The sequence below is a fragment of the Dasypus novemcinctus genome, chromosome 24 (genome assembly GCF_030445035.2).
Source record: "Dasypus novemcinctus isolate mDasNov1 chromosome 24, mDasNov1.1.hap2, whole genome shotgun sequence".
In the NCBI taxonomy this organism is placed as follows: domain Eukaryota; kingdom Metazoa; phylum Chordata; class Mammalia; order Cingulata; family Dasypodidae; genus Dasypus; species Dasypus novemcinctus.
The window spans coordinates 45,832,831-45,858,735 of record NC_080696.1 but is presented as its reverse complement, the minus strand read 5'-3'; the positions used below and the strand labels follow the sequence as shown (position 1 = coordinate 45,858,735).

At 40.2% G+C, this 25,905-nt stretch overlaps 1 protein-coding gene across 2 annotated transcripts in view; it reads left to right on the top strand.

Moving 5' to 3' along the window:
• The window catches only part of PTPRT (protein tyrosine phosphatase receptor type T), a 1,175,887-nt gene that overhangs the window by 905,479 nt on the left and 244,503 nt on the right, over positions 1–25,905 (top strand). For both annotated transcript variants that reach the window (XM_058287117.2, XM_071211722.1), the window contains exon 12: positions 6,798–7,071. In XM_058287117.2, the coding sequence (XP_058143100.2) occupies positions 6,798–7,071 (274 nt within the window). The remainder of the gene's footprint in view (positions 1–6,797; positions 7,072–25,905) is intronic.

The following is a 25,905-nucleotide window of genomic DNA, read 5'->3' as shown; positions in this document are numbered from 1 at the left end:
AAACAGAAAAGGGATGGAGAGGGGCAATGATTGTGCCCTTTTGCAAGATTAAGTGATTTTTCCAAGGTCACACAGCTATATCTTAGAAGATTTTGGATTAGAAACCAGGTATATAAAATGTTAATAATATCTTTCAATCAGCTTTATTAAAAATCCACTAAAAATTAGTTGTATAAATTGCTTTATTAAACAGACTTTATTCACTGTCAATTAACCTTTATCTGATGACTAGAGGCATTTCTAGCTATATGAATCAATCCTGCTGCCAGTTGTTACTACTGGGACCTTTCCTCATAGCTCTCCTGCTTAGCAGAGGGTACTGAGATAAAAAATACAGAGACAAAGAATGTTCCTACAATTTTGAAAACAGTAGTAACCTTATGATGTACAGAGATTGCATGAGAAAGAACAAGTTCAAGCCAACCTTGATGGGGTGTGTGTTTACCCATGTTCCCATAGATCACTGTCAGGGCCATGACCAGCCAAGGTCTACAGGCTCCTGTAGATGACTCAGTCAAGTAGGCTTTTGGGAGAAGAAGTTCCAAGGAACCATGTAATTCTTAGTCAATGTGTTTGAGGTAAGACCTTGTACCTTTTCTTATTCTCAGTAGTGCCAATATTAAAAGCTTCTTACTTGAAAAGTTTGCTAAATCACCAGACCTCCTGGAATAGTTGAAGATATATGATATTGGAATACTTTTGGTTGTAATATTAAAATTGTATATGCCCACTGACAAAATTGGCTATAACTTTATTATCTATAAAAAGAAGGCTTTTTCCCCTATTGATTTCTAATCTCAAATTAGAAGTTTATTCTTGCACGAGAAAAGAATGGTAGAAAATTTACCCAACATTTCACTGATAATTGTTAGTCATTGGATAATGGGAATCATTTAGCCCCTTTACTCCACACTCTAAATTTTATGAATTATTTTCCATGACCTAAAAAGAGTTTTAAAAAAGGAAGAGTATTTGGTGGAGTAAGATAAAGATGGTAGCTCAATCTGGGTGTGCTAAAAAGCAGTATAGCCTTGCAGTTAAAATTGAGAGCTCAGGTGACAGACGGTCTGTGTTCACATCCTGCTCCATTGCTCAAATATCTGTGTGACCCTGGACACATTTTTTAGCCTCTCTTTACTTCCACTTTCTTAATTTGTCAGATGCTGTTGATAGTACATACCTCTTAATATTGTTGTGAGGTTCAAATGAGATAATACATGGAATTTGCTTGGCATGGAATAGTGCCTAGTAAGCAGAAAGTACTCAATAAACATTTTCTGGTGAGTGAAGCAGCCCTTGCAATACACAGCAGTGGGAGCTCTGCTAGAACTATGGAGCAGAGGAAGAAGAAACTAGCTCCAGCTTGCAAATCAGGAGAGGCTCCTCACAAAGGATAACATTTGAACTAGGTCTGGATTGGATGAGATGTTTTCAAGGTGAAGAAGGGAAAAAGCGTCTTGGGCAGATGAAGCAACATATGGAAAGTCATTGAGGCATGTTGGGAGAATTTAATGTGAACAGACATTTTTTAAGTTTTGTAAATCCATTTATTTAATAAGTACTTATTAAATAATAGTAACATGTTTGGCACTAAATTAGAAGTTGGGGTTTCAGTGATGAACTAGACAGCAAGATCCAAGCCCTCGTGGAGTTCATAGCCTATTAGGGGGAAGGAAGTAATCCAATAAACAAATTATCAAGCAAGACATATGTTTTGATTGTGATGAAAGCTACGAATGCAATAAATCAGGAAACATGATAGACAATAACTCGGGAATACTGGTAATACTTTGGTGGACTTTGAATGACACAAATCAATGATTTTTCAAGGGAGTTGGGAATGTTGGAAGGGAGTTCTCCTGCTGGCAAATGTATCAACTGTCAGAATCACCAAGGCTTGTGATTTCATACCTACACATTAGAACAATATGGAGCACATTGTGAAAAATAGTACTGATGCTAGGGCCTCGCCCTCAGGTTTTGATTATCTGTTGTGGGGCCAAAGAATAAGAACTTGTTAAAGTTTCCCAGGTGATTCTAATGTGTACCCAGCGCTGAGAACCACTGACCTTGAGCAACCCCCTAAAATTCTAAATGACTGTTCCCTGCCTTCACTTGAAGAACCAGGGATGGAGAAGCCACTGTGACTGAAGGGATGCCATGGCAAGTCCCTCAGCTGAGTGGGGCTAGAAACAAAGGTTGAAGAAACATGTTCTTCAAATGGGTCTCTACTTTTATGCAGGTCTTGTGCAGACTTTGGTCAAAAGCACCCTGTAGGAGACTGTTGGAGCTCACCTAGATACCCTCGTTTTCCCTTTCATGAAACTTCTGCGTGCTCCGTTATGAGTGGCTCTCAGCTCTAACTTTCTTCAGAAGGTTCCTACTGGGCTTCCAGAACCTCTTTGCCTGACCCACACACAGCTGGCAGTGTCTGGGTGGTACACCTCTCTGGAGCAGCCCATAACCAATACCTAATTGGTGTGGGAGGTTCAAAAGGTCTTGACTTGAGACAAGACCAAGTCTTGGGTACAATTTGTGCTCCAGAGCTCATTTGGGATCAGGCTGAGGCTGGGACTTTGCCTGAAATCACACACTTGCCTGTGTCTTCCCCTTTTCTCTCCTGCTTCTCTCACTTTCTTACTGGTTACTTGATATTAGGTATCACTTGCATTGCAACCTTGGTTCAGAGGCTGTTTCCAGAATAACCTGACATAAGCCATCCCACTTCCTAGAAGAACATGACCTAACATGTGCCCCTCTATGAAGTCAGGCAATCTTCACCTACAAGCTAGAAGATATCCTCTGTCATCTGACTTTTTCATTTTGAGAGGATACAGTGCCAGGCTAGACACATTATCCCTGGACATAGAAAGAGAGCCCAGGAAATGCTAATGACAGATGGATGATTCCGATAGGTCTTTGGTCCCCCTCAGGGGTGCCTGCTCAGAAAGGAATAATCCACCATCTAAACCATAAGATGTATCAGAGGGAACAAGAGGGTCAAGGAGTAGGGTTTTCCAACACCATCCAGAGGAGACCCTGTAGGTTTTGCTCTTAAAGGGGTCTGAGGGCAATTGTCTTCTGCAAGCTGGGAGCCTTGGGACCTGAGACCAGAGCAAAGTATTATTGCCTCCTATGGCAGGAGATGCTGAAATTAAAGGGATGGACAAAAGCTGGAGGTTGCTGGCAAACTGGGATCTGAGAAGTAAGGTGGCTGAGGGAGTAGATGCTGTCACTGTAGCAAAGAGGATGAGTAATAGACATTGAGGTGAGCTGCAGAGTGAGAGAACCACAGCCAGGGAGGTAGGAAAAAATAAATCTCTCTTTGACCTTGACACTTTATTTTGAACTAGTTAGGGTGGGAGCATAGTATATCTTTCAGTGCCCTGCAAGAGCAGCAGACACTCAGGACAAGTTATGTAAGGAATATGGTCATAAAGGCACCAAAACAGAGTTTTGCAGGAGGGGAAATGTGTGAATAAATACTATATGTTGTGAGGTGAGCAAATTCGGTTATTCTTCTCTAATGCTGTCAGGATTTTTCTACTGAAAAATGTCTCTTCTCTTTACAAATGATCCTGAATAGTTTATTGCAACCACTTCTTTTGAGCTGCAGATATGACTTTCGTGAGTTTATTCTCATTTAGGTATGATTTTATCATTACCAGTAAGCAGAAAAAAAAACATGCTCTAAAATAAAATGTATTCTCAAAGAGAATGATCATGAGAATGAAGTTACTACAGGAAACAAAAATAATAGCCAGGTTCTTATTTCTTTGCCCCATCCCTCCCTAAAGCATGTTAGGGAAAAGAGAGCCACACAGTTTCTCAGTGCTGTTTCTTCTCTCCTCCTCCTTAATCAAGTTCCCTGGGCTTTCAGAGAGTCTGGATCCACTGGCAAACAGATTTATATGACAAAATGGTTTACATCTTTCTGACTGCATTTGCAGATTTGTCTCTGAATGGACAAGCTGCAGGCATGGTGGGCCTCAGGGAGTTGCTTGGTATACTTTGGCACATTAATCCCAATTGTATGTGAGCCATATGTTGCCTGCAAAGTTTAATCCAAAAATACCTTTGCTATTCTTTGTGATTTCAGATGAGACTGGGCAAGAAAGAGCTAAGCAATTTAAGCTGCCAAGTAAAGTTTGCTCAGAAGGCCTTCTTACACTTTGTTGGTTTATGGGAAAAGAAGTAAGGTAGAGAAGAAGAAAGGGTACTGAACCATGAACCAGAAGTCCAAGTTCCCACATTTGCTGCAGTTTGACATTGAAAGTCACTTAAGCTCTCTTAGTCTCAATATCCTCATCTGTAATCTAGCTATTGAATTTGATTGACTTGACTAGTGGATACTCAACAATCAGATTAGTAGGGCAGAAGAGGTGGATTGATAACCCAGTAAGAACCCATCTGCTTGACTGGCCACAATTGCATAATCTCATACCAACCATAGGTAGTACCTGAGGTCAGCCTTATGGCTCTTCTTGATTCATCCCATCACAGGAGGGCCAGGGACAACAGACGTGATCTTAGGAGTGGGATCTGGCCACAGGGAAGTTCCCAAGACTGTACGGTCTCAGTTTGAAGGGCAAGGATGGCAACAGCACTCCAGGGTAGGATGAGAGGGCTGGACCAAGGTTTTGTCATGTAGACAGGACCAACCCAAGTGGTGGTTAAGGATAAACTGGGCCTTAAGGGCAAGCACTTCCTAACCCTGTTACTGAGATGAGGCTATTGGCCCCTCCTACCTGGCCAGGAGGACTTAAAGCCTGGTTAGATTGAATGCCTCAAGCCCAATGCAGAGGTTTCTTAAATGCTATTGCTAGACTCAGTAGGAGAACCCAAGAGGCTGTCTGCTTCATGCCATCATTCCTTTGCTCTTTATTGCCTTTTGCCTTTTCCCCTCATTGATCAGAGTCCCATAATCTACCCTCAATAGATCGAGCACTGCCTGATCTGCACATTGAGCTGTCCTCACCCCTACTCAGATATCACATTCATCCAAGGGCAGCATACACTCACATGCCATCCCTTTCACATTTGCATCGCTGACCATTCCCATCCTAAAGGAGATTCAAGGAAAGACTTGCAATATGGAATGTGTCACATTTCCCTGGGATAATATCTCCATAGTATTTTTCTTTCTAATGAAATAGTCCTGTGCCTCTTTCTCCACCCAAGCTGTGCTTCTTTACCACATATCTTTAGATGGACAGTCTGATTGAAGACTTTTAGTTTCCAAAATGTTTCATTTTTAAAAACCATGTGCTAGTTCACTATGTCATCTTTAAATGATTGGTCTGGAGCCATTGCTACAACCACCTCATTAACTCACAGAAGATTCCTGTGGGCTCCTTGGCAAATGCCTCTCATTAGTCTTTTGTCTTGGATCATGGGTCCAGATATCTATGCAATAAAGTATTCTAAAAGAAGAGCATTTAATAGAGAAAAGTACAAAATATGGACATTCCAAGATATGGAAAAATGTTATCCAAATTTACTAACTTTTGAATACATTTTTACAAAGAGCCTCCCACACATTTGTCATACAGTTGATATCCAATAAAGACCTGGCCTTCTTTATTCACACACTAGCAACATCTTTCATCCTTCTAAGTTGAAAAGAATGATATGAGATCACTAGACAGGAGCACAGGGAATTCACTGTTTATCTTGATTAGGGTTTCTGCATCCAGTCAGATTTGGTTTTATGCTTGCTTTCAATTTTAATTCAACTCAGTTTGATTCATTTGAACAAACATTCATTGATCACTTGCTGGATGTCAGGCATCCTAATGGGCATAGTTGGGGGGCGGGGGGGTAATGCTGCAGAGGTGAGGAAGCCACAGCTCCTACTTTTCCAAAGGGTTATAGTCTATCCAGTGAGACAATAACCCCAAGTTCATGTAATTGCAGTCTTAAACAGATTAATCAGCTACAGGAGAATGGAGGGGTGGGGAAATTCTTGCAGACTGGGGGAGGGAGAATCTGGACAGGCTTCATAGAGGAAGAGAAAAATACAGTAAGCCTTTAAGGAAAGGTCTCCACAAGCAGAGGTAGAGGAAGCATAAGCAGGAGATGGTGTGGGGTGGGATACATATGATAGCAGGGGGTCTGGAGCAGCTGGAATGTAGAATGTGTCATGAGAAGATCTTATGAAAGTTAGAATGGAAGCCAGCCACAAATGGCCTCAAACACCAAGATGAGGGGTTTGGACTGTATCCATTGGACAATAAAGAATGCATGAAAGTTTCTGAAGAACGACAATTTTATATAATAAGAAAGATCAATGGATTTACCAATTAATTGGATAAGATAAATTAGTGGCAAAGTAACCAGTTGAGTTCAGGTAAGCAGAGAATCATCCAACCTAGGCATTATCAGTGGGAAGAGCAGAGTGTAGAGGCACAGGTCAGGCATTGCTAGAGGTCAAGTCAGGATGGCATGCTGATTAAAGGTGTGGAATAAGAGCTAAGGAGGAGTTAGTTTCCTAGATTCAGGATCTGACCATTTGGTGAATGGTGTTACCCTCACCAAAGAAATAAACATCAAAGGAAGAAGAGGTTGGTTTGTAGAGGTTGGGGCTGAGTTGAGTTTTGGACATGTCCAGTATGAGCATGCTTTAGGATATCTAAGTGGAAATAGACTTCTGGAAATGAGTATGGATTTGAAAGATGAAACAAGGAGGTTTACTTATAAACAGAATTGACAGTGATGTATTTCTGTAGGGGGAAGCTGTGTTGATGCCATGACAGCTAAAGAGCTTAGGGCATCTGCTTCTTTTCTTTCCTATTCAGTGTATATCAGCTGGTTGTCAAGGAGGAGCGACTACAGAAGTCACGGAGGGCAGCAGACATCATTGAGTGCTTCTCAGTGCCTGTGAGCTACCGGAACGCCTCAAACCTCGATTCTCTACACTACTTTGCTGCTGAATTGAAGCCTGCCAACCTGCCTGTCACCCAGCCATTTACAGTGGGTGACAACAAAACATACAATGGCTACTGGAACCCTCCTCTCTCCCCGCTGAAAAGCTACAGCATCTACTTTCAGGCACTCAGCAAAGCAAATGGAGTAAGTATGAAGACCATGCTTTCCTTAGTTCTTGTTTTTCCCCTTTCTCAAATAAGATGGCAGCATAACTTTAGAACAGAGGTCAACAAACTAAGGCCTGTGGACCAAATCCAATCCCATGCCTATTTTTGTAAAAAAAATTTTCTGGGAACAAGCCCATTCATTTACATCTTGTCTGTGACTGATTTATACTACAAAGGAAGAGTTGATTTGTTATAACAGAGACCTATGGCCCAAAAAGCCAAAAGTACTTACTATCTGGCCTTTACAGAAAGTTTGTTGACCCCTTACACTCTGTTTTAGAGCACAGAAAACATGCTTTCCCTTGGCAAGTCACATGACTTGTCTAAGTCTTAGTTTCCTCATCTACATAATGTTTTATACTATGTATAATATTTTATACTATGTTTTATACTGTGTATATATCATTATATAATATTATAGTATTATAGAACTTATCAATTTGATATTTATACACTATGCATATTTTAGTTTATCAGTGAATACCATTGGTTATATTAGAAAATATTTTTTTCCCAAAGACAAGGTAACTATCATTATATAAAATATTTCTTTGAGTAGTCACAACATTACAAAATCACAGAGCTGGATAGGTTCTTAGATGTTATCCAATACCTACTCCCTCCATCCCCTGCAGGCACAAAACAGTGATTCAATCAACATTAAAACTTTACCAGTTAACTGGTGTTAGTTCTTATTCTTGACTACCTCCAGTGACAGGAAATTCATTTTCTACAGCAGCTTTGCTGTAGAGCTTTCTACACAGCTTTGGTAGCTGTGACTCTAAGAAAGCTTTTTATTGTACTGAGTTTGAAAATCTCTTTTCTTATAGCCTCCACACATTGTTCTTGGTCCACACTATTAGGGCCCCATAGAGCCTCTGCAATCTCCCCATCAGATGGTATTCTTTCAGTTACATAAAGATCATGATCTTTTCTACCATTTACTTCCCCTCTATATGAACACATCCATCAGACAATCCTTCTGGAAGCTAAACATCTGTAGTTCCCCTTAGGATACACATATGTATTTGCCATCTAGGGTGCTTTTGCAGATAGAGTCCAGATTGCTGTATTTCATTCAACAAATGTATAATGAACCCTGACATATGCCAGGCCCTATGGTCTATAATAGGGTTCTATAGTACATGCCCTCCAAGAGCTTATAGACATGTAAGGGAGTCTGGTATGTGCCATGTTCCACAGAGTATCTGGGGATGTAGGAGGCTTGCTGGAGAAGGAGAGACAGAGGCAAATCAAGATTTGGTGTACTACATGGGGAACAGACTGTGCAGACTCTGGGTGCCCAAGGTAGAAAGTTTAGACTGTCAGTGACAGTCATTGCTTTGTGAGAAAGTGGGTTTGAGGAACTAATTAACATTTAGAATGTCCACATACCCATTTAAATTCCACATTGGTATTTCAGTTCCGCCTTTATTACTGGTTCAAGCAACACTCCTCACAGAGAGTGTAAAACTACAAAGAGAAGCTGCCAGACTGCCTTCCACCTGTTCACCTGGTCTTTCCTCTGCATGAAATACTCTGATGTGTTGAGGAGGAAGACACAGAGATGGGCAGAGACATCGGAGGGCTGGGCTTGTTCTTTGTACTTCTCCACATCCTGAAGGTTTATTTGTTCTTCACAAGTCTCTGAGAAGGGGTAGCTTTCCTTGCTCTGGACCCCGACATCTAGAGGAGCTGATGGGTTTCCAGTCTGTGATGAGGAAGAAGTAGCTGCACTCAATTCACCTTCTACCACATTCCCACTGATTCACACACAATACTGTGCAAGAGACCAAGTAAATATAACCCAAGAAACTGGCAAACAGACCTCAAGAGGATATCCCCAGTATTGCTGGGCCATGAGCAGAACAGTTTGTGAGGCAGGAGGACCAACTGTAGGTTTTGCTCCCTGCAGTAGTCAGTCAAATGGGTGCTGATGCAAAGTACTGGAAATCTGTTGGCTTTTATAAATGGCATTTATGTAGGGTCGAAGCTTACAGTCACAGGCCATAAAGAGTAAGTTACTTCCCTCACCAAAGTCTGTTGCCATGTGTTGGAGCAAGATGGCTGCCAGTCTCTGCAAGGGATCAGCCTTCCTTCCTCTTCCTCATAAGGCTCTGTGGTTCCAGCTTCTTCGTATCTCAGCTGTAGTCTGGCATAAGGCTTATCTCTCTTCCTCGGGCGCATCTCTCTCCAGGCTCAGTGCTGTGCTCTCTCCACAAGACCAGCTGTAAGCTATTAGGCAAATGGCTTGGCTTGCTCCCCGGGGCTCCAGCATCAAAACTAAGCTCCCTCCTCTGTAATTTTCTATATGAGTGTCCACCCACCAAGGGGGCAGGTACTCAATGTCCTACTGACATGGCTGAATCAAAGCCCTAATCTTAATTTAATCAAGTAAAAGTGAAACCTCTGAATTTAATACAATCAAAGGGTATCATGAAAGGAGGAACAGACCAGTTTACAAACATAAACCATACCTTTTTTGGAATTCATAAATAACATCAAAATGCCACACTCCCCAAACATCACATTATAGACCCCTTTTCTCAAGATATGGGCTTTTGCCATCAAGAAGAAGCCACCCCACTCTGAAACTGCTTCTGAGATGAACAAGTCCATTTAATTACTTGTCCCTTCCATACCATACTACGTGTACTTCCATTTTGAAACTCAGTTTTCCAAGAAGGAAACAGGAATACAATCAGATGGTTGCATATGCCTGGTATCTTGGGTATGCAGTTGGCCTCATAGGAGCCAAACTAGGGAGAGCTGTGGGACTGGGCACTCAGAAGGCTATATTTTACTGGCAAGAAAGAACTACACATTACTTCAAATTACAGTATTTAGTATTAATACTGTAGTATTAGTATTTTTCAGTTAAAAAAAGTTGGTTGAATGGGTTATAGGAGCAGAAAAGGCAGCCTAAGTCTAGCAAATCTGCCTGGCTTCTCTCAGATTCTCCATACCGTAAGGGCAAGAAGACAATGCTGTTAATTGCAGAGGATTTTTGAGGAGAAAGTATTATAACCCTCAAATTCCTTATCAGTCAAGTTGTTGTTCCTGTGCAAATGCATCAGAAAGACAGTCTCAGTACCCAGGGGCTCTCCCATGCCCTGCTTCTAATAAATCACTCAAAGAGCAATTGAATGAGCAATGAATCAAAATAAAAAAGTCACAAATAGAGAAAAATGGAATTAAAAGACCCACAGTGAGCACTGAAACTGATTAAGTGTAGCGTTAATACTAAATAATTGCTTTAAATATGTTACAAAACAGAAGGTTAATGTGAAAAATAATTACTTAAAGAGAAGATGTATAATGTGAAACTTTAACAATTTTCATCTGGGTCTACAATTCACTATTATGTCAACAAAAACTGGGAAAGTGTTGAGGATTGATGAGAATGAGTTAAAATCTGCTAACTCTTGTCTTAAGCAGGAATAAATAACTACTGTTTTTTTCATATAGAGAATTTTAAGAAGCATAGTTTTTTATACATAAAGTCTGCCTTCCAATCTATCATACAAAAAAAAGCAAAAGAAAAAAAAAACAACCCACAACAATCTCCATAGAAAAGGAGAGAAAACAAAGGAAACTATAAGTATAAAATCAACAACTGTAAAGCAAGCTAAAAGACCAAAAAAAATCCAATAGATTTGATGGAAGAAAAAAAAACCAGGGCTCTGCTCCCATCTTAAAAGAAAAAAGAAAAAGAAAGTTGAATAAAAAAAACACACAAAAGCCCAAATATCAACAAACACTAAGAAAAATTATAAATAAAAGATGAGGCAAAGTTATATTAAACTAAAATAAATGAAAGGAAAATAAAAATGTCCATTTGTTGCAGGATGGTTGTGGGTCAAGTTGAATAATTTACTATCAATCAGTTTCATTCTCTCCAGCTTACCTGCAAATTTCCATCAGAGCACAGTAAGAGAATTTTAGGGCCCAGATATCTTTATTCTATAGACACTAAGGACAGTTTGTCAGTTTAGCAGAGCATTTAGCAGAACAGCAAAATATTCAGGCTCTACAATCAAACTGCCTAGGAACAAATCCCCGGTAGCTATGTGACTTTAAGCAAGCTATTAAAGGAGCTAGAACTGATTGCTTAAATAATGAATGAAATGTCTAGTAAGTGTATGCTGTATGTGAGGCAGTTTTCTGGCCACTGGGAAAACAGCAGTGAGCCAAACAGATAAAATTCCCTGCCCTCATAGAGTCTACATTTTAGTGGGGAGAGACTGAAAAAAAACCAAAGAAGGGAAATAATATGTCAAATAATTAACTATTCTGTTTAGGAACATGTAAGTCGCTCAGTCCATGTTGAATGTTACTGGAATGAGGATGAAGACATTTTGTAAACGAATGTATTTTAATCCAACCCTGGAAACACTGGTATCAGCTCAGGAATGATATGAATTAAGAGGCATGGTGTCATCGCAGCCATTTTCATCAAGTGTGAATTGTTCACAGGCACTAGTTTTGGGAATTATGGACCTGATTCGTAACGTCTGCCTTTACCCACTGCTGTTCTCTTCCAGTTAACAACCATCATCCACTGTATCAGAACACTGTTGTTGGTGCTGAATTCTTGGCACCTGTCTGTCTTGGGAACCAGACCATACTGTAACCATTTGTTCTGAATATAACTATATTATAGATCTACAGCATCTTAGAATTGGATGGAATTTGGTGTCTCATCTAGTCTATAACAGAATCCAACAAAGACATCCCCAACAAAAGCATTCTTGGCAGGGCTGTATAAAGCCTTTTTTTGACCTCTGCAATTCTCAGAAGGGAAAGGGAATTGATTCCATTATATAGGGAGCAGGTAAAATTATTAGAACTTTCTTCCCTAGAGAAGACCAAATTCTGTCTTCTTAACTCTCCTCTTGATCACTTGTACTTATTTGAACAAAGTATTTCTTACCTGCTGGTAAGAAATATGGGAGAAGTAACTACCCACCATGGACAACCAAGTCATTTCTCACTGAGGCGTAACATGAAATTATTAATACTTCTTCTCTTTCTCACTTGGCATAATTTCCAGATTACTTTCATCTGACTTATTCTGTTTTCTGATGGACAGATTCCTATTTGCTAATATCCTCCTTGAAAAGGGAACACAGTGCTTTAGATATAGTTAGGCCATGCCTGATACAATTTAGCTAGTCATACTGCCTTGAACATTTCCTACATTATTTCTCAAAACATTCCAAGATATTTTTCTCACTTCAGGGTCTTCACACAAGCTGTTATTTTACCTGAATCTCTTTCCTTCATTCTTTACATTACTAGTAGCTTCTCATTTTCCAGGCCTCAGCTTCACTGTCATATCCTCTATATTATTCCAACCATATTATCTAAGAGTTTCTTACCCCAATACTCACCTTCACATGAACTTGCACTTTTCCTTTCCAACCCTTGGGCATAATTTTTAATTATACATGTTTTTGTATAGTACATTTCTCCCTCAATAGACTGAGAATTTCCAAATGTAGGAACTCTGTTTGCTATATCCTCCAAGCTGAGCACAATACTCACCACATAGTAGATACTTGATAACCATTTGATGAACCAATAAATGAAGGAGTGAATGAGGGTGTGAACTGTTTTTATGTCTATAAGTCTCAGTTTTTCTCACTTACAAAACTGAAATAATTATACATACTTCATGTGATCATTTTGAGGATTAAGTGAGAAAGGTCTTGAGTATTGAAAGGTGCCCCAAAATGTCAATACAGTCTGAATTTCCACTCAGTGTAGCTGGGGAGATAGAGTTCTGAGTCATTTTTGCCATAGTCAGATGAGCCTTAAAAGGCCATCCTTTCATCTTAGTAGTAAGCCTTTCTTCCAGATGCCTCATTTCCCAAGCTCCAGACTCCTGGACAGCCTTGATTTCCTCCAGACTGTCCAAATGGTACCCAGAGTAGCTGTCTCAGTTGTAAACAGTGGGGTGGCTATGGTTTTGCATTGTTTCTTTCCCACTAGTCCCAGAATGAGGTCTGCTGAATCTACCATTCTCTGCACCACCATTAGCCATGATTGTGAAGTTGAAAGGACCATAATTAGTGGTTGATGCAAAATAAGTGTGGCGAATTTATGCAACTATCCATCAAAAGCCATCTTTTGTTGGGCAAAGTTGTTGTGTGTGTTTTATTTATACAGAAGGAAAACTCTTTCCTTGCCTTATCTTTTTCATCTTGCAGTGGCAAATTTAACCTGTGTGATGCCCCTGCCAAATACCGAGCTAAATGAAAGAAGTGTAAAATATAAGGGTGATGGTTCTCTTTCTCTTACTTTCTCTTCCAGCTCCTGAACTCAAATGCCTCTTGAGAGCAGTTGGAAGTCAAGTGCTATGTTGAAAGGGTCACCATGTTAGCAGTATAGTCTTATTATAATAGTTGGGATGATCTGGGTAGAGTTGGTTAGGGAAATTCTGTGTCTCTGAGTGAACTGGAGGAAATTATATTGAGTTGTGCCCAGGCACTGTTAAAAGGATGCTTGCACATGGGTGGATTTTCTTTTCCTGGTATTGGCATGGTGGGATGGAAACAACTAGGAGTTAGGGATCAGCAGCCTTGACTTTGAATTCTGGCTGTTCCCAGCTGTGTGAACTTTTCTCTTATTTATTTCTCTCTACTCCCCACCCCACCCCCCATTGTCTGTTCTCTGTGTCCACTTGCTGTGTGATCTTCTGTGTCCACTTGCTCCCTCGGTGGCACGGGGAAACTGTGTCTTTTTTTCATTGCGTCATCTTGCTGCATCAGCTCTCCATGTGTGTGGCACCACTCCTGGGCCAGCTGCGCTTTTTTTTTTCCATGCGGGGCAGCTCGCCCTGCAATGCGCACTCCTTGCACATGGGGCACCCCCATGCGGGGATGCCCCTGCATGGTAGGGCATTCCTTGTGCGTGGCAGCTCTGCACATGGGCCAGCTCACCACATGGGTCAGGAGGCCCTGTGTATCGAACCCTGGATCCTCCCATATGGTAGGTGGAGGATCTATTAGTTGAGCCATGTCCACTTCCCCCAGCTTTGTGAACTTAAGAGGTTACCTAGCATCTCAGGAGCTATAGTGGGATGAATTGTCTACCTCTACAATATTTGGGAAAAGTAGATATTGCATGTAAAACATTTGTCACAGTTGTAATACTTATTCTAGTTCCTTTTTCTTTTGCTGTTTTCCTGAGACTCCTCCTGGGAAGAGACCGGAACATCCCTACTTAGCTTATACCAATTTGTCCAATAAGCTCCACCTGGAAGTGTATACCCTTCTGACTCTGGAGGACCTCAGAACCCATGTCTGTGTCTCAGCTGATGATTGCCTTGACTCGCCCATGACAAATTTGGTTTATAACCTCTTTATTCCTCTTTAACTTTTCACACTTGATTTCAACCTGATACCTGTTGCTGTTGAATCTTTTGCCACAGTGGATTTTGTCTTTTGGGTATGATCTTGCCCCTCCCACTTCCATTTCCTGGCTCTCTTATTAGTTAAATGGTTATTTGTGAAGTCATATGTCACATGAGAAAAGCATAGATGGACCAGGGAGTGAGGAGATGTAGGAGACCCTAGCTCAAGTGGTTTGGAGTTAGGACCATACAAGAGATCTCATGGCAGCTTGTGTCATGTATAGCTCATTGGGGGATTTATAAAATTGGTTAGGATAAATAAAGCCATACTATAATGACAAACAATCACAAAACATCAGTGAATTACCAGAAAACTTTTTTTTACTCCTGCTAAAATGGGTCATTGGAAGGTCCCTGCTGATGTAAGGTTCTTCATGACACATGGTTCTACAACCATCAAGGCAGAGAGGGTGAAATATGGCAAATAGGGCATGACTCTAAAAGATTCCACACAAATGATATGTGGCACTTTCACATTCCTCTGGCCCAGGCTTCCGAAGAAATGAGGCAGCATGTTCTAAGTGCGTACCTAAAGGAGAACTGGGATATGTGTGATTATGTCTGATGACCACCTTGCTTCCCCATCATGCCCTAAGCTTTCCTTTCAAATTTTCATAATGCTCAGACCCACTGTTAAAGCATCTGTGTAGCTCCTATCACGGATCCTTAGAACTTTCTACTATTGAGTGTCTGCTCTGTTCCAGACACTAAGCAATGTGCTGTCACCTACATTATATTTCCCTGACTGATCTCACAAACAAAATGGCTCCATTTCCATCAACAGATGAATGAACTGTCAGAAGCACCCTTGAATCTCTTGAAGTCTCAGTTTACTGAAATAGAGATTTTAGTAACAGCTTTCTCTCCTTACCTCCATGGAGATGTGATTATATTACATGTGTGTTATTTCCACTCTGAAAGGCAGTTGTTCTTCCAATTCTGGAATGTACTGTCCCTGTGGGGCCTCAGAATGCCTTAGATCTGCCCCACTCATTAGGACCTGGGCCAAGTTAACAAACACCTGTGAGCCAAAGATCCCCACATCTTTTGCTGACTAGATGACATAGTCCTATATTAGGAACATATTTCTGGATTTTATTAACTCTGTAGCAAGCCTATGGAAATAGAGAAGATTGGAATTGGATTTGAAAACCCAGGGTTATTATTCAAAGCCTTCCTATAACCACTTTGGAAAACCCTGGTCTGGTTAATGCCCCTCCTGGTTCTTGTAAGTCATCAGAAACTGGGTGCCATGTGCCATTTACCTGCCTGGACCTGCTTCCGAGGCCTCAGGATATCCTGCCTCCTAGGACTTACCCTTTCCCCTTGGGCATATCTACTTCTAGGTCCCCATATTTGAGTTGCATTGTAGTCCCATAAAAGTTCTGACCTCCTGTTGGTCCCCTGTTGGAGCTCAAGCCTCTCTCTCTGGGTGAAAGAGAAATTCCCCAAGTGTCACCTTGTGCAAATACCAAGATGAGCTCTCCCAGGTTGCTAATTTATTTTTCACTCAGTTACACTTCCTACAAATTTTATTACCATGGTACGAGACCTAAGGGACCAAGAATACTTCCCTTCCCATGCAAATATACTTTAAACTCATTTGGAGAAGGAAATGAAGGTTGCCCAAATGTTGACGGATGATATGCAATCTTGTCAGCAGGAGTCCTGAGGCATTAGTACTCCATCTAAGTTCCCAAAAGGCTCATGGAAATAGTAGCCTATGTGTCCATGTAGGAGGAACTCTGACACCATTGGGCCCCTCTCAAGCTGAAGTCCCTACAAAACTCAGCCCAACTGGCCCCCAAACAGTGAAAAAGTGGGGATATCTCTGAATCTGGAAACTGGGTTTAAACATGGGTTTAAGAATTAGATCTAATATTTCTCAGCTATGTGAGCTGAATGCTTGCCTGATGAACCTCTGTTTCCCAATCTGTCAAAGGAGAATGAGATGTGCTCTCTCAAATTTACTGGCGTCTTTGTCGGGAAGAAACAATATGTGTGAGAATTCCTTGCAAACTCATAACCACCTTTCAAATGAAGAAACAGTTGCTAACATTAGCATACATATATGCATATACACATATCCGTATATACATACATACACACATAAATGAATTAAAATGAGCCCAAGAATCTTAGAGTGCAATAAAGGGGGCCATTTCACTAAGTCATATATCTAGTGTAGATACTTCATAAAATGGAGCATTCTATGCAACTTTTCAACTACCTGGAAGCCGAAGCATAAAGCAGGTTTGCATAACTCCTTGTGCTTGATAGAAGGAAGCATAAGTGCTTTTCCTGAGAGATACTAGAAGTGGGATTCATCATATACATACTTACATAAAGGGCCCTGAGGAGATACTAGTCAATACCATCAGGAACATTATTGTTTAAACCTTCTAGTAGCCCCTTCTACATCACTCCTGTGAAATCTGAGGATAAAATATTAAACCAGAATTTAATGGACCCATTTACACCCAAGTATTCTGTCTGGTTCTTGTGCTATCAAATCTCATAGATTAATGGATTTCAAAGTTTGATTCCTCACCCCCCCCCCCCCAGGACATTTGATGACTATGCCTAGTATAGGATTTTCCTATTGTGTGGCTTGACACAGATCAGCTATGTGACTGACGTTAGTGAGGGACTTAAGCTCTCTGAGTTTCTTTTCCTATCTGGAAAATGATGATGCCCACAGTATTGACTTTATAAGAATGTTTGTAAAAATTAAATGAGAAGATGCATGGCAAAAATGCTTATTTCAGTGTTTGGCATATAATAAACAATTAATGTCAGCTATCATTATTAAAATATAGCAGGCAAGCTGTATGGAGCAGTGTTGAGGCTTACTAGAAAAGGACAAGATCTATGGAGCACAGATTTTCTAACCAATGGATCAAATTTGAGTAGACTGAACAGTGTGCCAGAGGAGGAGAAACAAAATCAGTGAAGCCCAAGATGTGTAGTGACACCCCTTGGTCATGGGATGCACAAAGAAGAGAGAGAGTAAGATTTCAAAGGAAGGCTGGGAATTTTGTACTTATGGAGAAACAAACGGAGAAGTGGTCAAGTTCTCTCTTTTACATCATGGCCCTCAATTTTGCAAACTCATAAATTCAATTTATTGGTCCACAAAATAGAGGAGATTCACCTGAATAGTAGCCAATGATTTGTTTCAAACTGAATTGTTCATTCTTCCCCTTCAAAAATATTTCTAAGTCTTTCCTGTCCATTAAAGTCTAAGACATCACACCTTCCATATCCAATCATCCCTAAGTCCGTTTTGTTCAAGATTCTAACTCTCTCAGGTTCCTGTGCTTTTCTCATCTCCTCTGCCACCAGCCTAATCCTAAATACCACCATCTCTCTTGGGCAGCCACAACAACCCCTAACTCGTCTTCTTACATCAGCTCTTGCTTGCCTCTAACCCAGTCTCCAACCACAGCAAGTGTAAGTGGACACTTGGTGTATGCTTGTTTTAAAGACAAACAAGTCAAGGCTCAGAGAGGCTATTATTTTCTGAAGCACATACAAGAAGCAAGAGACTGAGCTGGCTTTGAACTGTGCATGTAAAGATGAGCTAGGCAGTCCCATGCATTCAGTGATCCATTTCATGTTGTTGTAGCCCTACAAATTGGCTTCACGTAGGAATCCAGTTAGACTGACCCCAATATGGATCCCTAAAAACTTCAAATTCCCCATACACTCACACTTTCCTTTTCTCCCACCAGAGGTGGCCAGCTTCTATCCCTGCTCAATCTTGAACCACCGGTGGCACTGCCGTTAACACTGACAAATAATGAGGAGCTGTACTAATAACAATTATCATAATAAATTGGCCTTTGATTACATCTGTCACCTGAGAATTTCAGAGACTTTACAAACATCAATTAGTAATTACTGCTCAAAGGATTACTCACAGGGAGCCAGGATCATTAAGGTCAGATCAGAGCTGTGCAGGGAGGCACAAAGGACTGGCCTAGTTTAGGTTGGTTCAGGCCGGGGAGTTGCCAGCCCCTGGTGGAAAGTCTAAGCCCCTCTCCATAAGGCCCAGAGGAATCACACTTCTGACATACCAATTAGAGGATAATTTTATAGCTGCTCCATAGCCTCAAAGTTCTGGTGCCTGAAATGTTGGGTTGGAAGTAAAAATACAGATTGGCCAGTCCCCTTATTTTTGGAAAAACAAAAACAAAAAGCGAATTCAGAGTGGGGAAGTGATTTGGCAGAGCTTGAACTCAGTCCATCACACCCACCTGCATCTTTTTACCCTGCAAATTTGTGTCATCTATAGTCATGCTCTCCACTGTAAGGAGATATCGATGATGATGAAAATCCAACGATCATTGTTAAGGGATTGCTGTGTGTCAGTGAGGGGTACAGAGATAATTAAGGTGCAGTCCCCACCCTTGGGGGCCCTCCCATCCAGTAGACAGGACAGGCATGAAAACAAATGTGTTCAATAAACTGTTTCAGGAATCACAGTGCAAGCACAAGCCTCGAGATGGAGGGGGCAGAGGTACTCAGGAAAAGTCTCATAGACAAGGTGACATTTGAGAAGAATCTTGAAAGATAAGGGAGTATTTTCCAGGAAGACAATGAGGCAGATAAGTCGGGCAAAGGAAGCCCCTGGGAAGGGTGGCCCACAGGTTCGGAACTCCATGCTATATGTGGGGAGATTTGATGGGACCAGCTCCTGGATATGGTGAGAAGGCCAGGGAGAGACAGAGATCAGATAATGGGGGCCACTGCCTGCCATGCTAAAAGCTTGGAATCTCTTCTATTTAAGACAAGGAAAATGATCTTGGCAATAATCCCAATATCAACTTATTTTAATGATAAAAGCATGTATTTCACTTTTATGCCTCTTTCAGACCCTCTTTGTAAATATACAACTAAGTGGTTTTTCATATAATCAATAGACCTTGCAGCCATCACCACTTCTAATTTTAGAGTATTTTCAGCATTCCCCCCCCAAAAAATGTGTACCCATCAACCACCACTACCTCTTCCTCCATCCCTGGCAGCCACTAATCTACTTTCTAACTCTAGGGGTTTGCCTAGTCTGGACTCTGCACATAAATGGAATCCTATAATATGGGATCTTTGGGTCTGGCCCAGCATAATGTTTTCCATGTTGTGGCCTGTGGCAGCATTTCATTCCCTTTCATGGATGGATAGTAATTTTGGCACAAACTTTTGCTCAACCCTAGTGAGATATGTATGAGTATTGCTCCCATTCTACAGCCGAAGAAACTTTGACTCAGAAAGATTAAGGGACTCCCCCAAGGAATTTACCCCAGGAATTTACCAGTCAATGAAAAACCAAACTAGAATTCAGATGTTTTAACTTTGTTCATTTTTTTGTGGCATATTTGCCATGTTCTAGGCATCACTCCATCAGTGGAATGGGAAAGGCAAGTCTCCTACTTTCACATTCTGGTGGGCAGTGGGAAAACTGGCAATTAGTAAATAGACAAAACAATTTCATATAGTGATATGTGATATTAGAAAACAGCGATGTGATAAAGGGAGAATAGAGCGTGTGGCAGTTGAATGGAATCATCAGGGAAGGCATCTTTCAGGAGGTGCCATGCGAAAGCACTAGAATGAGGAGGAGGAGCCAGTAAGGTAGAGAACTCAAGTCACAGCATTCCAGGCAGAGGGGGCAGCCAATGCAGAGGCCCTGAGGATGAAACGCTTGGTGTGTTCAAGGACCACAAGCAAGATCAGCATGCCTGGAGAGGGAGAGTGATGGTAAGATGTGTCACAGAAGAGAGCCTTGCCTTGTGCAGAGAAATGAGGTCAAGAGGGAGGAATTGAGATTTTCTCCTCAGTTCACTGGGAAGCCATTGAAGAGTTTTAAACAGGACATGGTATGACCTAACTTAGGTATTTAAAAGATTACTCTGGCTAATAGGGGGAGAGAATGAATTATAGGGGTCAAGAAAGGTGAGAAGTGTGGGAAACGGACTTTGGCCCAATGGATAGGGCATCCGTCTACCACATGGGAGGTCCGCGGTTCAAGCCTCGGGCCTCCTTGACCCGTGTGGAGCTGGCCCACGCGCAGTGCTGATGCGCGCAAGGAGTGCGGTGCCACACAGGGGTGTCCCCCGCGTAGGGGAGCCCCACGCGCAAGGAGTGCACCCATAAGGAGAGCCGCCCAGCGCGAAAGAGGGAGCAGCCTGCAGAGGAATGGCACCGCCCACACTTCCCGTGCCGCTGTTGACAACAGAAGCGGACAAAGAAACAAGACGCAGCAAAAAGACACAGAAAACAGACAACCGGGGGAGGGGAGGGGAATTAAATAAATAAAAATAAATCTTTAAAAAAAAAAAAAGGTGAGAAGTGGATATGACTCAAGTAGTTGAGCTCCTGCCTATCACATGGGAGGTCCTAGGTTCGGTTCCCAGTGCCTCCTAAAATAGAAGAGCAAGACAGTGAGCTGACACGCCAGGCTGATGCAGTGAGCTGATGCAACAAGATGACGCATCAAAAGAGGCACAAGGAGGAAAAGACAGTGAAAGACATAGCAAAGCAGGGAGCAGAGGTGGCTCAAGTGATTAGGTACCTCCTAATCGCTGATTCGATGTCCCTGGTTTGGTTCAACTGCTCTTAAAAAGAAGATGAGCACACAACAAACAGACACATTGAGCACAAACAATGGGGGAGGGGGGAGAATAAATAAAAATAAAACACATCTTTTAAAAAAATAGCCATTACATGAAAATAAAACTTATTTAAAAAAAAAAAAAAGAAAGGTTGCAAGTAGAGTGGTCAGAAAGCAATTATTGTCATTCAGTCAAGAGATGGTGATGGTTTGGACCAGGATGGTAATGGTGTAAACCAAACAACACGATGTATTCAAGATACAGAAAAATATATATTAAAAATCTTGTTAATATGAAAAGTTTCAAACATGTAAAAAAGTAAGAATAATGGAATGGCCCCTATTTGCCCATCACTCAACTTCAATAATTATCAACCCAAGGTAAATCTTGTTTCATCTCTACTCTGACCCCTCCTTCCTGCTCTGCCAAACATTTTTCATTTCTTATTTTGAGATAATTTCAAACTTACAGAATTTTCTCCCTCCTTTCCCCTCTTCTTCCCTCCCTCATCTTTTCTCCTTTCCTCTCCCCTTCTCCGCCTCCTCCTCTGTTTCTCCTCGCCTCTAACTTTCTTCCAATCTATCGATTATTGATCTAGCAATCCATCCATCCATCCATCTGCATTATCTATCAATAACCCCATTACTCTTATAAGCTTAAATGTACATTTCCTGTGTAACCACAATGCAATTAGCAGGAAATTAACATTAATGTAATATCATTAGCTAACACACAAACCTATTCAAATTTTGCCAGTTGTCTCAATAATGTCACTTATAGTAAAAAAAAAAAAAAAAATCAGATGCAGAGCCAATCCGGGATCATGCGTTGCATTAGTTGTCATGTTTAGATGAGGTATATCAAAAGCATTTCCTCAGTCTTTCCTTGCCTTTCATGACATTGAATCCTTTGAAGGGTAGGGGCCAGTAATTATGCAGAATGACCCCCAAATTGGGTTTGTCTGAAGTTTTCTCATGGTTAGTTTCAAGTTATGCATTTTTGGCAAGCATACTGTGAAAGTGAAGTTGAATTCTTCTCAGTGTTTCATAGCAAGAGGCACATGATATCAATCTGTCCCATTACTGGTGATGTTAACTTTGATGACTTAAACTGCTGTCTACCAAGGCTTTCTCCACTGTAGATTTCCTTTTTTTTTCTTTTAATATGTAACTATTTGGAAAACATCCTTTTCATCAATCAACATTCACCCTCTAGTTGTAGCATTCAATGATGTTTCTTGCCTAAATCAATTATTACTAAGATGTTTATCAAATGATGATTTTCTAATTTTATCATTTCTTCTGCATTTATTAGTTGACATTAGTTGTGAGAACAAGCTCTCCCCACTCCCTTTTTTACAAATCAGTTTTATTGATACATATTAATAAAGCATAAATCCATCCAAAGTGTACAATCAATGGTATTTGGTATAATCACAAAGTTGTGCATTTATCACTTCAATCATTTTATAGCATTTTCATTATTCCAGTAATAATACTAATACTAAAAAACAAAAACCAACCAAACAAAACTCATCATCTCTCAAGCACTCTATGCTTCCCCTGCCATACATAGCTGCTATTATTTCCTTCTCTCTAATAAATTTGTATTTAAAAGAGTTATATATACAATAACACCCATATTTATATTTTACATAAGGTTTCACTGTTACACAGTCCCATGTTACATTTTTAAACTTTCCTTCTAGTAATACATATGTCCTCAGACTTCCCCTTTCAACCACTGTCATATCCATATAACAGATGGGCTAGTCACCAACACCACGATTTGCTCTCACCATTTCCATTCATTTCCAAGGATTTGGAAACAACTCTTTAACCAGTTCTGCACAGACTAACCCTCAACTTTCCATTCTCTACCCTCCTTTTTTCTGGTGACCTATATTCTAATTATTAACTCCATGAGTTTATACAATATACATAATAGTGCAATCATACAGTATTTGTCCTTTTGTGTCTGGCTTGCTTCACTCAACATAATGTCCTCCAGGTTCATCCAAGTTATTATATGTTTCATGACTTCATTTCTTCTTACCACTACATAATATTCCATCATATGTATATACCACAATTTGTTTAGCCATTCAACAATTGATGGACACCTGAGTTGTTTCCAACTTTTGGCAATTGTGAATAACACCACTATAAACACCAGTGTGCAGATGTCTATTCATATCACTGCTCTCAATTCTTCTGGATATATACCTAGTAATGGTATTGCCAGATCACATGGCAAGTCTATATTCAACTTATTTAGGAACTGTCAAATAGTACTGCAAAGTGGCTGTACCATTTTACATTCCCATCAACAGTAAATGAATATTCCTATCTTTCCACATCCTCTCCAACATTTACAGTTTTCCACCTTTTTAATAGTGGCCATTCTAATATCTCATTGTAGTTTTGATGTCCATTTCCCTAATCACTAGTGATGTTGAACATTTTTTTATGTGTTTAATCACCATTTGTATTTGGACAATTTGGACAATTGTCTTTTCAAGTCTTTTGCCCAAGTGGTTTGTCTTTTTATTGTTGAGTTGTATGATCTCTTTATATATCATGGACATCAAACCCTTATCAGATTTGTGATTGCCAAGTATTTTCTCCCAATGGATTGGCTGCTTTTTCACCCTTTTGACAAAGTCCTTTGAGGTGCAAAAGTGTTTAATTTTGAGGAGGTCCCAGTTATCTATTTTTTCTTTTGTTGCTCCTTCTTTGGGTATAAGGTTTAAGAAACTACCACCTACCACAAGATCTTGAAGATGTTTTCCTAAATTTTCTTTAGGAGTTTTATGCTTGTCACTTTTATATTAGGTCCTTGATTCATTTTAAGTTAATTTTTGTATAAGGTGTGAGATAGAGATCTTTCTTTATTCTGGATATGGCCTTCCAGTTCTCCCAGCACCATTTGTTGAATAGACTGTTCTGGCCTAACTGAGTGGGCTTGAGAGCCTTGTCAAAAATTACTAGACTGTAGATGTGAGGGTCTATTTCTGAATTCTTGATTCAGTTCCATTGGTCAATCTGTCTGTCTTTATTCCAGTGCCATTCTATTTTTACCACTGTAGCTAACTAATATGCATTGAAGTCAGGAAATGAGAGTTGTCCAACTTCATTCTTTTTTAAGACATTTTTGGCTATACAAGGCCCCTTGCCCTTCCAAATAAATTTGATTATTGGATTTTCCATTTCTGAAGAAAACTCTCTTGGGATTTTTATTGGGATTGCATTGACTCTGTAGATAAATTTGGGTAGAATCGACATCTTAATGATATTTAGTCTTCCAATCCATAAACGTGGATTGTTCCTCTATTTATTTAAGTCTTGTTCAGTTTCTTTTAGCAATGTTTTGTAGTTTTCTGAAACAGGTCCTTTAAAGTTTAGTTGTGAACATACAAACCAAACATATATGACATCAAACAAACATATATAACATCTCAACCTACCACCAATAACTTGCATTGTTTTTAAACTTTATAACTAATGATTAAAGAGCATTGACAAAATATTACTATTAAACAAAGTAGTTTTCCCCTAACCAATCCGATTGTTACTATCTTTATATCCTTTATATATGAACATACATAAATAATTAATTGTATAGTAAAAGTTGTGAACTTACAAAGCAGACATGCATAACATCATACAGGGGTCCCATACATCAACCCTCCACAAATACCTTGCATTGTCATGAGACGTTTGTTACAAACTATGAAAGAACACTGTCAAAATCTTACTACTAATCATAGTCCTTATCTTACATTTGGTGTGTTTTCCCCCCAACCCACCCTATTATTTTTTTTTAAATATATATTTTTTTATGACAGAAGTTGTAAACTTATAAAACAGTCATGCGCATGTGCAGAATTCCCAAACATCCCTCCATCAACACACCACAATGTGGTGTCATTTGCTACAGATAAAATAATATCATCTGATTGTTACTATCTCCATAGTGTACATTTGGCTCACATTTTCCATACTGCCTCAGTGTCAACACAGTACATCTTTTGCATAGATGCAAGAATATTATATTATTACTACTAACCAGTTCATATGTCACTCCAGCTGTATTTTTCCCATGCTTCTCCACATTCCCATCACCCTGCAGTAGTGATATACATTTGTTCTAGCTAACAAAGGACACTCTTGCATCTGTACCATCAGCCACTATTCTCTTCCACCCCTTGGTTTACTGTGCTATCCAGTTCCTAGATTATTCTCAAGCATTCTATTAATTGGCATTTACGTAGTTAGAGTACCATTTTCAGTCACATCCACATTTATAAACTAGCTGTTACTCACTGTGTGTTACCATCCACTCTATACATTTCCATAATTTTACAGTAAAGCTAATTAAAACTTCTATATACATTAAGCATCAGTAGTCCACTCAGCCCTTCTCTTATCTCCTTTAAGAATCCACCACCTACCACCAGGTCTTGAAGATATTTTCCAATCATTTCTTCTACAAGTTTTATGGTTCTTGCTTTTATTTTCAGTTTTTTGATCCATTTTGAGTTAATTTTTGGAAAAGGTGTGATATGGGGGGTCTCTTTCCTTCTTTCAGCTATGGATGTCCAATTTTTTCAGCACCATTTGTTGAATGGATTGTTCTGCCTGAGCTGTGTGAGCTTGACAGGCTAGTCAAAAATCACTTGACCATACTGTGAGGGTCTGTTTCTGAACCATAAATTTGGTTCCATTGGTCTCTTGTGTCTGTCTTTAGGCCAGTATCATGTTGTTTTTTTACCACTATA